The sequence below is a fragment of the Alosa pseudoharengus genome, unplaced genomic scaffold (genome assembly GCF_046254945.1).
Source record: "Alosa pseudoharengus isolate Yale_2024_CS ecotype anadromous, Long Island Sound unplaced genomic scaffold, YU_APseudo_1.1 YU_APseudo_1.1_scf_17, whole genome shotgun sequence".
Lineage (NCBI taxonomy): Eukaryota > Metazoa > Chordata > Actinopteri > Clupeiformes > Clupeidae > Alosa > Alosa pseudoharengus.
In genome coordinates, this window is record NW_027468640.1 from 35,759,906 (window position 1) to 35,772,563 (window position 12,658).

The window sequence follows — 12,658 nt, forward strand, 5'->3', positions numbered from 1 at the left end:
ATACACAATACACTCTGAACAGAAATTGTGGAATGCTGTCTTTGTTGTAATGTGTGCCTCCAGAATGATATGAGAGCAAACCTAGAATTGTGTGTTTTTAAGATTTTGATGATGAAACCACCAAATGCACCTTTAGAAAGATGTCATGAATGTGACTGTCGTGTCAGCATGCATGGACAAGGAAATGTGAATAATGTTTATGGACTACCTGTAAATGTGTGTGTGAGAGTGTGTACACACTGGAGGAGGACACATGTGCCCGGGTGGCACGTGTGTGGCAGGCACATGTGCATATGAGTGACTGTGTGTGTGTGTGTGTGTGTGTATGTGTGTCAGAGAGCGAAATAATGAATGATACATTTTTGAGCCATATTTTTTAACATCAGACAATCCCAGAGTTTGTCAAGTACAGTATATTTCTCTCTCTCTCTCTCTCTGTCTTTCTCTCTGTCCATTCTCCCCATCTTTAATATTTTCTTTGTCTCTTCTTCAGTGTTTTTCACAAGGCCATTTTATGGAAACATGGAAATTACACTCAGTCATCTATACTTACAGACACACACACACACATACACACACACACACACACACTGCACATGTCCTCAGTGACACAGACACACACATTCATAAATCTCAAGCCCCTCCCTCTTTCTGTTCATTTGCTTCTTTTCTATCTTCATCGTCTCCTTACTGGTGATGTCAGTTGCCTAGCAACCAGGCCATCTGAGCCCGATAGTTTCCATGGCAACCGGGCCGAGGCTTCGTGGACAGAATAAAAATGAAACCCAGGAAGATGGAAGGAGGGATGAAAGATTGAGAGGGAGAGAGTGAGTTAGTGTGTGTGTGTGTGAGAGAGTGAGAGAGTGAGAGAGAGAGAGAGAGAAAGTAGAGAGATGGCGATAAAGATGAAAGGGCGGTTGAAAGATGAGTGGCAGCTAATGAACGGAAAAGAGAGAGAGCCGAGAGAGAGAAAGAGAGCGTGGGAAAGGAATGAAGAGATGGAGCGAAGGGGCTCTTAGTGACCTGCAGCGTGGGCACACACACACACACTCACACACACACACACACAGACACACACACACGCACACACACACACAGAAACATCACAAAAGGAGAAGGGAGATTGTGTCATGCACTGTGTTTGGCCATGACTCATACAGAAAAAGTTAGTGAAAGTGAAAAATAACGGACAACATACATTTAATCTTTGTATGTGGTATGTGTGTGTACATCCCGGCATGTCTGATTGTGTGTGTGTGTGTGTTTATTGGTAAGTTAGAGAGTGTATTAAGCTGCAAAAGGTGCAGATCACTTACAGACATGCAGCTCTGGGATGTTGGTGTGGGTTCACATCCCCTTTGCAGTATTCCCACAATGCAGTTCATTTATTGAATTATAACTCTATAGCTCTCCTCTCAATCCTCTGGGTGGCCACACAGTGTAGTAGCCTGTTCTGTAGTGTTCTGTAAATCCACTGTCCTGATTTTGTAAACAGGAAGCAAACAAAGGGGCTCAGACCTACAGTAGCTATAAACTCCAACCAATCAACAATATTGTATCCAGAGCATGAGAGGGACGGGTGTATTTGATTTGCTGTTGAGCTGAAATATTTATAACTCTTTTGGCTAGGATTGATGAATACCCCTTTAATGGAATAGTTGTGGTTGTTATCTGTAGTAAAAATAGAGGATGCTGGGATAGACACAGAGCTGGCTATGATACAGATTGAAGATGTCAGCACATATGATGCAATGCATGCTGGGAGGAATCTAACTGTCCTTCGCTTTTACCCCAAAATTACATGACAGTGTAATATTTTGAGTGTTTTTTTGTTGGTATATTTACAGTTCTGTATTTGTATGGTCCTGTCCACACTAAGCCGGGTAAATATGAATACTGCAAATCCTCAAATTATGGCCGGGATTCTATTTATAGCCGGGCCTCAGATAATAGCCGGGTCGTGGTCGATTCGGACAAATAAAGGCCGGCTCCCAAATACAAGCCAGGGAAGTAGTTGGCTACCAGTCGAGCTATCAGTCCACGAGCACTAGAAGGCATTGTTTCGATTTAACTCAATGAAAGAAAATAGCTCTTGGCTTAATAGGCCGCTTGCCTATTAAGTTGCAAGCCTACTGTTGCCAATGAAAAGTCTCCAACATGTCACTCAGGCTGAAGCAGTTACTAGGCCTACTATATTTAAACACAATTGTTGCCGCGATGTATTCCAACCTACTAGGCTAGGCCTAAATCATACATCATTAAAAAATAACTCAATTTAGGCTACTTGGTTACGCAATAAGATTTCCATTAAAGCACAGCGCACGTTCAATGAAATAAAAGCGGCTGCCTTGTCTCGCAATAAGCGGGTGGAAATCCGACACTCTTTCAACTACATGAAATTTAATAGTAAACCATCAAATACACCCCAGATTTCAGTGTCTATCAGTCCCAACATTTAGCAATATTAAACAGTCCAAAAGTAAATTAAATACCAAACCAAAATGAAAATCTTCTGCTTTTGATAGCCTGTAGCCGCTCCAAACGAAATGCATGTCTCACAATAAAACACGTTAGAAAATATATCCTTAACTTGCTGTTATCTACACTAATGTGTTTTTGTTCATGAAGGCGTGTCTGGCAAGTTGTTATTTTATGAGTAGCCTTTTAGCCTACTTTATTTCTAAGAATAAAATTCTACAACAGAAGCCTAATAATAAATAATGGCCCGAATATAAGCCTGCCCCAAATAAAAACCTGTGCTTTGCGCAGCCTATCACATGAGCCGTTCACTTTAGACAAAGCAAGTTTTTCTTGGTCAGTAGCATTATCATTTTTAGTGGCATTTGACAGCTTGTGAACTTGAGCGCTTGACGGAAAAATCATCACTGTGTTGGGTGTAAGATAGGGCCCTTAGTGTAAGTGTGTCAATTTTTTTTCATCCAGTGTTTCAAGGGGTGTTGTGTAATTATGGATTTACATTCTGTGACTGGGCAAAGCACCTTAGAGGAGAACGTTTTACAAACATTCTAAGAATCAGCTTGATTGATTGCTCTATCCCATTGCCATAACAGCAAGGTAGAAACCATTAGAGAAATCACACTAGGCTTTTGGGTGTGTGTATCCAAACAACCCTTTAACCCTCTAACTGAGTGTGTGTGTGAGAGAGAGAGATATATTTGAATGAATGTTGGCTACATCTTTTGTAAAAACCGTTGTAAAAACCATCACAGACTCAGTGTTGTTGGATGTCTAAGGGGTCTGTCGGCTCTCAGAACTCCTCAACCCACCCCCCCCCCCCCCCCAGTTCCTTGCCCCTAGCACCACCTCCCCTCCATCCGCTCGATGACATCATGGTCTTGTGGAGGTGGGCTAAACCGCAGTCCAGCCTGAGCGGAATGCTGAACTCAGCCCATCTCTGGCTCTCTGCTGTCTCGCTGTGGACACAACATGCAACTGCATGCTCCACAAGAAGAAAAAAATATCCATTATCCTAAACAATATTAAAGGATATTTATAGGTATAGCTTAATCTATGTGTAAATGTGTGAATGTATGTGTGTGTGTGTGTGTGTGTGTCAGTTTGTTATGTGTGATCTGACCTGGGATACTCTCCCAGCATGCGGCTGGTGTATTTTTTGCTTGTTTTACTTTCTCTGTGTTTGTCATTGTTTGTGAGTTCATTGTGTCCACTGCCCATAGTGCAGACGTACGGCCCATGACTGGTTAAGGTAAAGGCCGCAATTGTAATCATTCTAGGATCCATTCAGTATTTTTAAAAAAAGACACTCCTCCTTGCTCTAACACATGGTTAATTGTTGTCAGTCATGAGCACAAAAGGTAAAGTGAAACTGAACTAGGCCGTGCATTTAATTAGAGACTTTTTAAAGTACTGAATGGTACATGTTTGTGTGGTATATTCTTATCTACTCTCTTTCTCTCACTGTCTGTCTGTGTGTCTGTGTGTGTGTGTGTGTGTGTGTGTGTGTGTGTGTGTGTGTGTGTGTGTACTTTAAGCTGAACATGTTGATCTCTATTACTTGTTGTTGTTATTGTGCAGTCGGCAAGAGAACGTATTTAAACAGGTTTGTTTGGATGTGCGCTGTCCGTTGTACTGAAGTGAATCAATGCATTCATTAAAAGGTGTTGAAAAAAAGAGTATGGGTCTTGTGTCTATATCTAAGTGTGTGTGTGTGTGTGTGTGTGTGTGTGTGTGTGTGTGTGTGCGAGGATCATTTCTTGTTGGTGGACAGACAATGCCCAGCTGTCGCTGTCGATGGTACTGAAAGGCAAACCATCTCTTGATAATACCAGCGGCGACTCTGTTTGCTATGACAGGCCTGAAGGAAGTAATTCCATAGATACTGTTCCAAGTAGCTGTCAAATACCAAATATATCAAAACAAATCATGTAATGACCGAGGGGGAAGTGGCTTTTTTAGTCCTTTGTGTGTAAGAAACGTGCTTATTGGTCCTTATTGTTTCAAACCTATTTCTCCAAGGCTTGTTTGTATGTGTTTATGTCTGTTATGATTTCTGTGCTAGGGAACCATGTCATACCTGCGGTTTCTCCTTCTGGCTGGATTGCTGTGTGTGTGTGTGTGCGCATGTGTTTGTGTGCATATGTGTTTGTGTGTGTGTGTGCATGTGTTTGTGTGTATATGTGTGTGTCTGTGTGTGTGTGTGTGTGTGCATGCGTATGTGTGTGCACAGAGGAGCTGGTTTGTCTTTCTAGCACACTATTTATTTTGGGTGACCACTCCCAGGGGCATTGCTTTGGACAGATCAAGACTGGACTCTTTTAGCATACACACACACATACACACACACACACACACACACACACATAGAGGGAGAGATGAAGTGAGTGAAAGAGGAAGGAAATTAAAAAAAAACCTCAAACTAATTCATGAAATGACCTAATTGTATTGTTAATGAAATATTGATTTGCAGAAGCACTTGCATCATTCCTGTTAATTTGCATTTTACTTCAGAGAGGTTACACACTGCATTGCTCCATAGCTTGAGAGTATGTGTGTGTCTTGTGTGTGTGTCTGTGAGTGTAAGTGTGTTTGTGTTTGCTGCGTATGCATCTGTGTTGCATCGGTGTAGATGTAAATGGGCTTCCTGATTGTATTGATCTTAAGTGAGTTACTTCAATGTATTAGAGTTGGTGTTTAAGACTGCATGAGCTACCCTGCTAACACTGAGGCAAGCATATTAAGTGCATCAGTCTGGATCAGTCTGCAGGCAAACCGGCCTCTCTGCAGCCCTCTGGGTAATCACTGTCACACCCACTTTGATAAACGACAACATTCTTATATTCAGAACCCAAGGCTCATCTACTAGCTCCTGTCTACTATGTACTAGCAATATTACCTGGCAGCAGCCTGCTACACACCCAAGCTGGAGGCAGAAAGCAGCACTCCGTTCAGCACCCGAGGAGGAGAGGAGGAGTCTCAAGAGGCATATTAAATGGATGCTGTAGTATAGCGTCAAGAGTGTGCTGTCATTGATGTGATCGCTTGGTTTCAACAGGCTTGAGACAAAAACAGCAACAACAACAACGATGATGATGATGCACACATACTGTAGTATAAAAGTAGAATAATGGTGTTATAGTGTTGTAGAATTATCCTGTAACGCAGGATGTATTAGCTGTTCATTGACTGTGTTCAGGCAGGGGGACTTACTAGGGTATCAAATTGCTTGAGTTGTTGACAGTGTTAATGCTGACTACCAAGAAATCTAGATAAGCAATGCTTATCTACCCCTGTGCCAAAATGTGAGGGTCTTTTCAATTGTGTGTGTGTGTGTGTGTGTGTTAGAGAGAGAGACAGAAAGAGAAAGAGAGACAGGAATAGTGTGTGTGTGTGAGTGTTTGTGAGCATGTGTCTTAAGTAACTATGTGTGTGTGTGTGTCTCTGTGTGAGTATTTGTGTGATTCTCAATGTGGCACGATGGTGTGTGTGTGTGTGTGTGTGTGATTCTCAGTGTGACAAGATGGTTTGTGTGTGTGTATGTGTGTGTGTGTGTGTATGTGTGTAATTCTCAGTGTGATACGATGGTTTGTGTGTGTGTATGTGTGTGTGTGTGTGTGCGCGCGTCTTAAGTGACCATGCTTGTGTGTGTGTGTTTGGATTGTGTGTGGCCACATACAGAGAAGCCTCTGTCCTCCGGGCTCCACGGCTCCTGAATGATAATGAAATGGCCTTTGTCTTCCACCCAATGGATAAGTGTGCTTCTCTCCTTCTGTCTGTTCCCTTATCCCCCTCTCTCTTTCTCTCCGCTTCTGTCTCTTTCCACTCGTCTCTCTTTGATTTAATCAAGTGCATGAGGGTTGATGACCTCTTTATGTCTGTAGGGGCGAACTATCCTTTATCTGCTGTGTGTGCATGTGTATGTGCCTCTTTCTCTCTGTGTGTGTGTGTGTGTGTGTGTGTGTGTGTGTGTGTGTGTGTGTGTGTGTGTGTTGGAGCTGTGTTATTATTCTGAATTGTTCTTGTAGGAGTGAAATCTGAGTCAGACATTTTCTATGAATGAGGAAGGACACTAAGTGATCAATGGTGAGAGGAGTGAGGGAGCGAGGGGGCAGAGGGAGAGAGGGAGGGAGGGGGTGGAGAGAGGGAGAGAGGGAGGGAGGGGGTGGTGGGGTGCAAAAAGAGGTGGTAGGAAACAGGAAATCAGATGTAACGGTGGAGGTGACCTTGGAACAAATGTTTTCTCCCTGCGTACGTGGTTGGACTGTGTGATGTGGTGTGTGTGAGTGAGAGAGAGAGAGAGAGAGAGAGAGAGAGAGAGAGAGAGAGAGAGAGAGAGAGAGAGAAAGAGAGAGACATCTCTTTTGATTCAGTCATTCAGTCTTTGTGAATGCAATCAATGAATGAAACCAGCCTGGCAAATGTCTGAGGTTATTCAGCAAGCTGAACTAGGTCTGAATCCCTCTGAAGTTGGTTTGAAGTTGGTCTGAAAATGGTTTACTGAAGTCTGATCTTGTCCAGACTTAAAAACCATCATGTCCATCATGATAGAAAATCCAGAGATAATCATGTTCTTGATTAGTTGAAATCCTCTGTGTTCTGTTATCCTAACCTGTTGAGCATAATGCTCAGATCAATTAGATTTTCAGTGTAGCCTTCCTTCAATAGAGTTACTCCAAGCTTTGTTTGACGGCAATATGTAGAACTGTTGGATCTTGATATGTAGTAAGATGCTTCTATCTGTACCTGTTAAATTGTGTACCAGATTAAGTTTAATTTACCGCTGCCTACCGGGAGTTAAGGCGTTAAGCTATCTTCGCTTCCGTTTAGCCAGTGTGGTCGTTAGCCGCCAGGGGGCATTGGTTTCGGAATCTCTGCCCTGTCTTCCCATAGAGACGCGTTCAGTTCTTAGACCCGTTTTGCCAGCATGTGGCACGAGTCGATACCGTCTCCCCCGCTGAAATTACTTAATAGCTCGTGCCGACAGGTGAAAGATTGATCCCGTTAAACGAAGAGAGAGGCACGAGGACATTGTTGAGGCTCAAGGAGAGAACAAGATAGACAGAGAAAGATATAGAAACGAAGAGGAAGAGGAAAGAAGAAAAAGAGAGAGAGAGCCCAAAATTGGGGCATTTTACTTCGACCCGACCTTCTAATCGGAGGGAAGGAAAGGTGATAAGAGCAAGACAAGAGGCACTAGGTGCAGCGATCCTGCGGTAAGCATTCCCAGCTGTGCGTGCATGCGCGCGTGCTCGATCGGACGGTCATGTGTATCTGTTGCTTGATACGGACACTTAGGACATTTGTACGTTTAGGCTAACAGCATATGTCATGTCGCACCGAAAGATATGGATGTTTCGCGCGCTAACCTCCTAACTGTACATTATCCTCATCCTCTTTTTCCCCCACATCCACCTGCACCATGTTATCATCTAATTTGAGGTCTGTTCACTGGCAGCATCTACTATCGGCATAATATGTCTATAAGTCCATTTACATTTTTATTTTTAAAATCTATTTATCGCTCTCTATATATCTGTCTGTATCGTTCTTTTCCAGACACAGTGCCTGTCTCCAGCCAAGCTCAAATTGCGCTTATAGCCACGCCTTTACGGTAGAACACTTGATTTAACGTTCTGTTGGTATGATATCGAAATTCTGCTTGAGAGAGAGAGGACAGGGAGAGGGAGAAAGGGGGAGGAGAGAGACGGCAAGGGAACGACTGGGGAAAATGAGAGAAGACGGGACCGCCAGAAAGATGAAAAGGACTAGGGAATGAAGAAACCACACCGCCTTATGGACAGCAATCTTTTTATACATTTTAAACTCGTATATTTTATACTCAGATATTAATGTTTACCTGTTGGAGGAGCGCGCAACAGTGAACTTGAAGTCCCATCGGTACTGGCAGCATCTCCAGGACAAGTGCCAACGCTGAACTCACGTTACAGACTGCGCGTAGTAGACCACCCGCCTCGTGCATACCAAGGGCTATCGGTTACCGGGTGTAAAGGCAGTGTCTTGCTTCCAAAGGGCTACCAACTCACCCTGCTGCCTTGCCGCGTTTGGACCTTTGGCTCTTATGCTTGTTGATGGGCGTCGCTCGGATGTCTCCACCGGAGCGGCGCTGCAAGTGCTTTTCGCCGGTAATGTGTCAGTGTAAGGTGGTCTGTAGCAACCGGACCCTATCGCTCGTGTTTGGCTGCAAGGTAAGCCGGTGTGTCGTCCACTCTTTATTGTTGTGTGTGCGTGTGTGTAAAGTGTAGTTGCGCACGAACGCGCGCGTGCAAACGAGCGGGCGAGCGTGAAGCCGAGCACACATGCATGTTGTGGGCTCTCTCTTTCTCTCTCCCCTTTATGGCTCGCCTTTCTGCTTTGAACGGGAGGCAGAAGGGGCTAGGGAGGCCGCGAGGCGTGAGACGTGGCCATGCGGAAACGCAAATGAAACGTGATCGCAGCGCACTCGCCGAGCGTCAGGGGGTTGAATTTGAATTAGTCCACATTCCCGTCTCATCTGAGCTCCATTATCCGTGGCCAGCGAGATTTCTCTGCCCGCGCGCCCCTTTAATCTCAATGTGTCATCTAGTCAGTTCAAATAACGTGACCCTCTCCCTTAATCCGCTATTGTTCAGTTATCAGTGTTCCATTTCTGCGTGTAGGGCTGCGTTTTACACGTGTATGTGTGTTTACGTTTTTTAGGACCAATTATTCGCAGTTGGATGTTTGCGTGCAGGGAACCTCATTATTGAGCCGGCCCGCGCAAATAATTGCGCTCCTGCCAGCCGTGGATCTCTCAAGATGAAGTTGGATAAGTCTGTCTGTCTGTCTGTCTGTCTGTCTGTCTGTGTCAAAGCTTAGCATAGGCCTACTCTTGCATAAGTAATGATAAAAAAGGCAGCCTCACATCTTCTAACAGACCTCATATATCTTATGGCCTTTTTCTCTTCTTCTTCTTAGTCTGTTCTCATCTCATCAACATTCTCTCTCTCTCTCTCTCTCTCTCTCTCTCTCTCTCACACACACACACACTCACTCACAAACACACTCACACTGAAACCAGATCCTCTGTGCAGTGTGCACACACACATACACACACATACTCATAAAGACACATTCACACACTCACAAACACACCCACAACACACAATGACACACTAACTTAAGTTCACCTGTTGGCACAAGGCCATTGTATGATATGACCGGAAATGGCATGGAAACTGGAGCATGGTCAAATTGCCTGTCTTAGCTCCTATATATTCATTGGCTGACCACCAGGACCAAACCATTTTAATGTAAATGGGGGTACTGCCAGGTGCCACACAGCATGGTCCATGGTCGTCTGTCTCTGAGCAATGTGTGTGTGTGTGTGTGTGTGTGCGTGTGTGTGTGTGTGTGTGTGTGTGTGTGTGTTTGTTTTTGGTGATAGAATTGGCCAGATGTAAATTATGACACTTTGACATGAATGTGAGAGACAGCATGACCTAACTCACAGGCATACCCACTCAGATACAGTCCACGCACACACATGTACACACACACACACACACACACTACAAGATGTGCCAAACCAAGTCATATTATGACAGTTCTTCTCTCTCTCTCTCTCTCTCTCTCTCTCTCTCTCTCTCTCCTCTCTCTCTGCATGTGTGTGTGTGTGTGTGCTTGTGTCATATGAAGTGTCATGCTCTGTTGATGTTGTGTGAACAGAGTAATTTCCTAAAGCAGCATTTGCCAGACCTTAGTATCTCCACGGAGACCTTCTGTTATGACATTGTGATGTTCAAATGCATTTTTAGAACACTGCAACATCACAGAACCACTCTTTCTATGTCATGATGTGATTATCACAATAGAGTTTGACATCATAGATGCATCACAACACATCAAAAAAGTTAATATTGTTATCAGTATGAGATGTGTCACAATAGAATTATGTCTACAAATAATTGTATTTAGTCAATGTTGAATCTTTTTTTTTTAATTTAATTTACTTTTTTGCTTGTCACTGAATTGAAGGACCTGCTGTATTGTATTCCATATCAACTGTCAGTTGTCATGAGTTTTCTTTTTGGAGAAAGGATCATTGCAGGATAAATTGGTTAGTGTGACTATTAGCCATAGTTATAAAGCTCTAAAACCATTATTAACTAGACATTTAGAAGAGTGGTAGATAACTTAAATGTAATTCAAGTCTCAAAGTCACAAAGTCATGTTGATTTATCCTATACAATATTTGGAAGATTAGACCTTATCTCACACAATATGCCACACAACTTCTTCAGCAGGCCGTAGTTCTTTTCAAACTGGACTATTGCAATGGATTTTTAGCTGGCTTAGCTGCTTGTGTAGTGAGACCATTATGGATGATTCAGTATGCAGCAGCATGTCTAGTGTTTAATCAGCCAAAGAGGACACATGCAACTCTGTTAGTTTTCTAACAGAGCAGCCTATAGCAGCCAGAATTAAATTCCTCAGAAATAAAGTCCTCACTGTGGCTTACAGGACACTTCCCAGATCTGCACCTTGCTATCTTCAAGCTTCTAAAGACAATCGATAATCGATAAAGATAATCGATTGACCTAGTATCTAACTAATTAATTCTTACAGAGTTGTGTTTTTTGTGTTTGTTGTTGTCTGTTAAATTTTATTTACTCTATTACTAATATTGATATGTTATTTATTTAGGCTACATGACTATAAACTGTTAATTGTAATGTTAATGTAATGTTTATTGATGTCATTGTAAGTTGCTTTAGGCAAAAGCATCTACTTTGGACAAAAGCATCTGCTAAGAACTATAACCATATTAACATAAATGAGGCCCCATTATTGTTTGATAGCGCTTCATAAAAGGTTAGGGGGAGCCGGCACTGAGAAGTAATACGAATGGGTTATGATGACTAATGAATCTTCCACTGAGCCAGTGATACAGAGGAGATAAGTAGGGTTTATCATTGTGGTACATTGGTCAAAGTGAATTTCATGGCCTTCTGAATATGCTTCGGCATACATTTTAGTCTGCTGACACGTAATTTGTCAGTTGTCGGGTATTTGCACGCTCCTGGTGGTTTGTGGTCATGAAGTAGGCTAGGCTCGATAGGGATGCTGAAGCGTGCCACGAAGCCTCAGAAGAGTGGGGTGCTCTGCTTTTGGGATAGAGAAGGCATTATGACATCAGCACTGTGTGGACAGCATTATGACATCATCACTGTTTTTTGCACCCATATGTCATGTGAATTATAAGTAGACGAAATATGCAATTATACCTGTATTTTTGCTATCATTTTTGCTAGCAGCAGCCCTAAAATTTCGTTGGCCAAAGCCAAGTGTTTGTGTGTGTGTGTGTGTGTGTGTGAACCTCCTGTAATCTCTTAAACCCTCAGAGAGCTACGATCACAGCGGCTAGAAAAGGCAGAGAATTACTTTTTAGCCCTCCCCCCTCCCCCCGCCTCTCCCATCATTGCTTGGCAGAGTTTCAGAGTGATAAAATAGGGGAGATGGCTCCAGGAATTTGCTGCAGACCGGGATGCATGAATATCAGCCTGTGTGTGTGTGTGTGTGTGTGTGTGTGTGTGTGTGTGTGTATGAGTGTGTGTGTGTGTTAAATACAGTCTTGATTACCATTCTACACATTTATCAGGTCCCCCCCCTACACACACACACACACACACACACACACACACACACACAGGCGCGCGCACACACACACACACACACACACACAGGCACAGGTGCTATTAACTGGCTGATTACAGACATAAATCACCTCTTTTTGGGAATGGGTCATGTGAGGCCCTGGGACTGGTAATAAATGATCTGTGTGTGTGTGTGTGTGTGCGTGCGTGTTTGTGTGTGCGCGCCGGTGTGTGTGTTAGACATATTCCTTTGCAGTTCTCTCTCTTCTCTGCCGTCTACGTGGTGTGTGTATGTTTATTGCATGTTTTTTTTTTTTTTTTTTTTTTTTTTAAATGTAGAGTTCTCACTGAGTCTCTCCTGAGCACGATAATGGATAAAAACATCCCTGACTTGCTTCAGAGACTTTCTAATGAAGAGACACAGCACTCAAAGAATCTCCCATAGAAATGTAAGGGGTTAGTTTGTAACGCAAACATGGCAGTCGTCTACAGATGTTCCGCCCCTTCCGTCGCCAAAAGTTGACATGTGAATACATCATGCCAATCAT

General features: G+C 43.3%; 1 protein-coding gene across 4 annotated transcripts in view; it reads left to right on the forward strand.

Moving 5' to 3' along the window:
* Positions 1-12,658, forward strand: part of LOC143128131 (disks large homolog 4) — a 74,567-nt gene that overhangs the window by 20,029 nt on the left and 41,880 nt on the right. Inside the window, exon 1 of one of the 4 annotated variants that reach the window (XM_076289797.1) lies at positions 8,568-8,684. The exons of 2 other annotated variants lie outside the window; for them this stretch is intronic. In XM_076289797.1, coding sequence (XP_076145912.1) covers positions 8,568-8,684 — 117 coding nt within the window. Of the gene's footprint in view, positions 1-8,567; positions 8,685-12,658 lie in introns of those variants that run through there. One more of the 4 variants, XM_076289798.1, reaches the window with a different exon arrangement.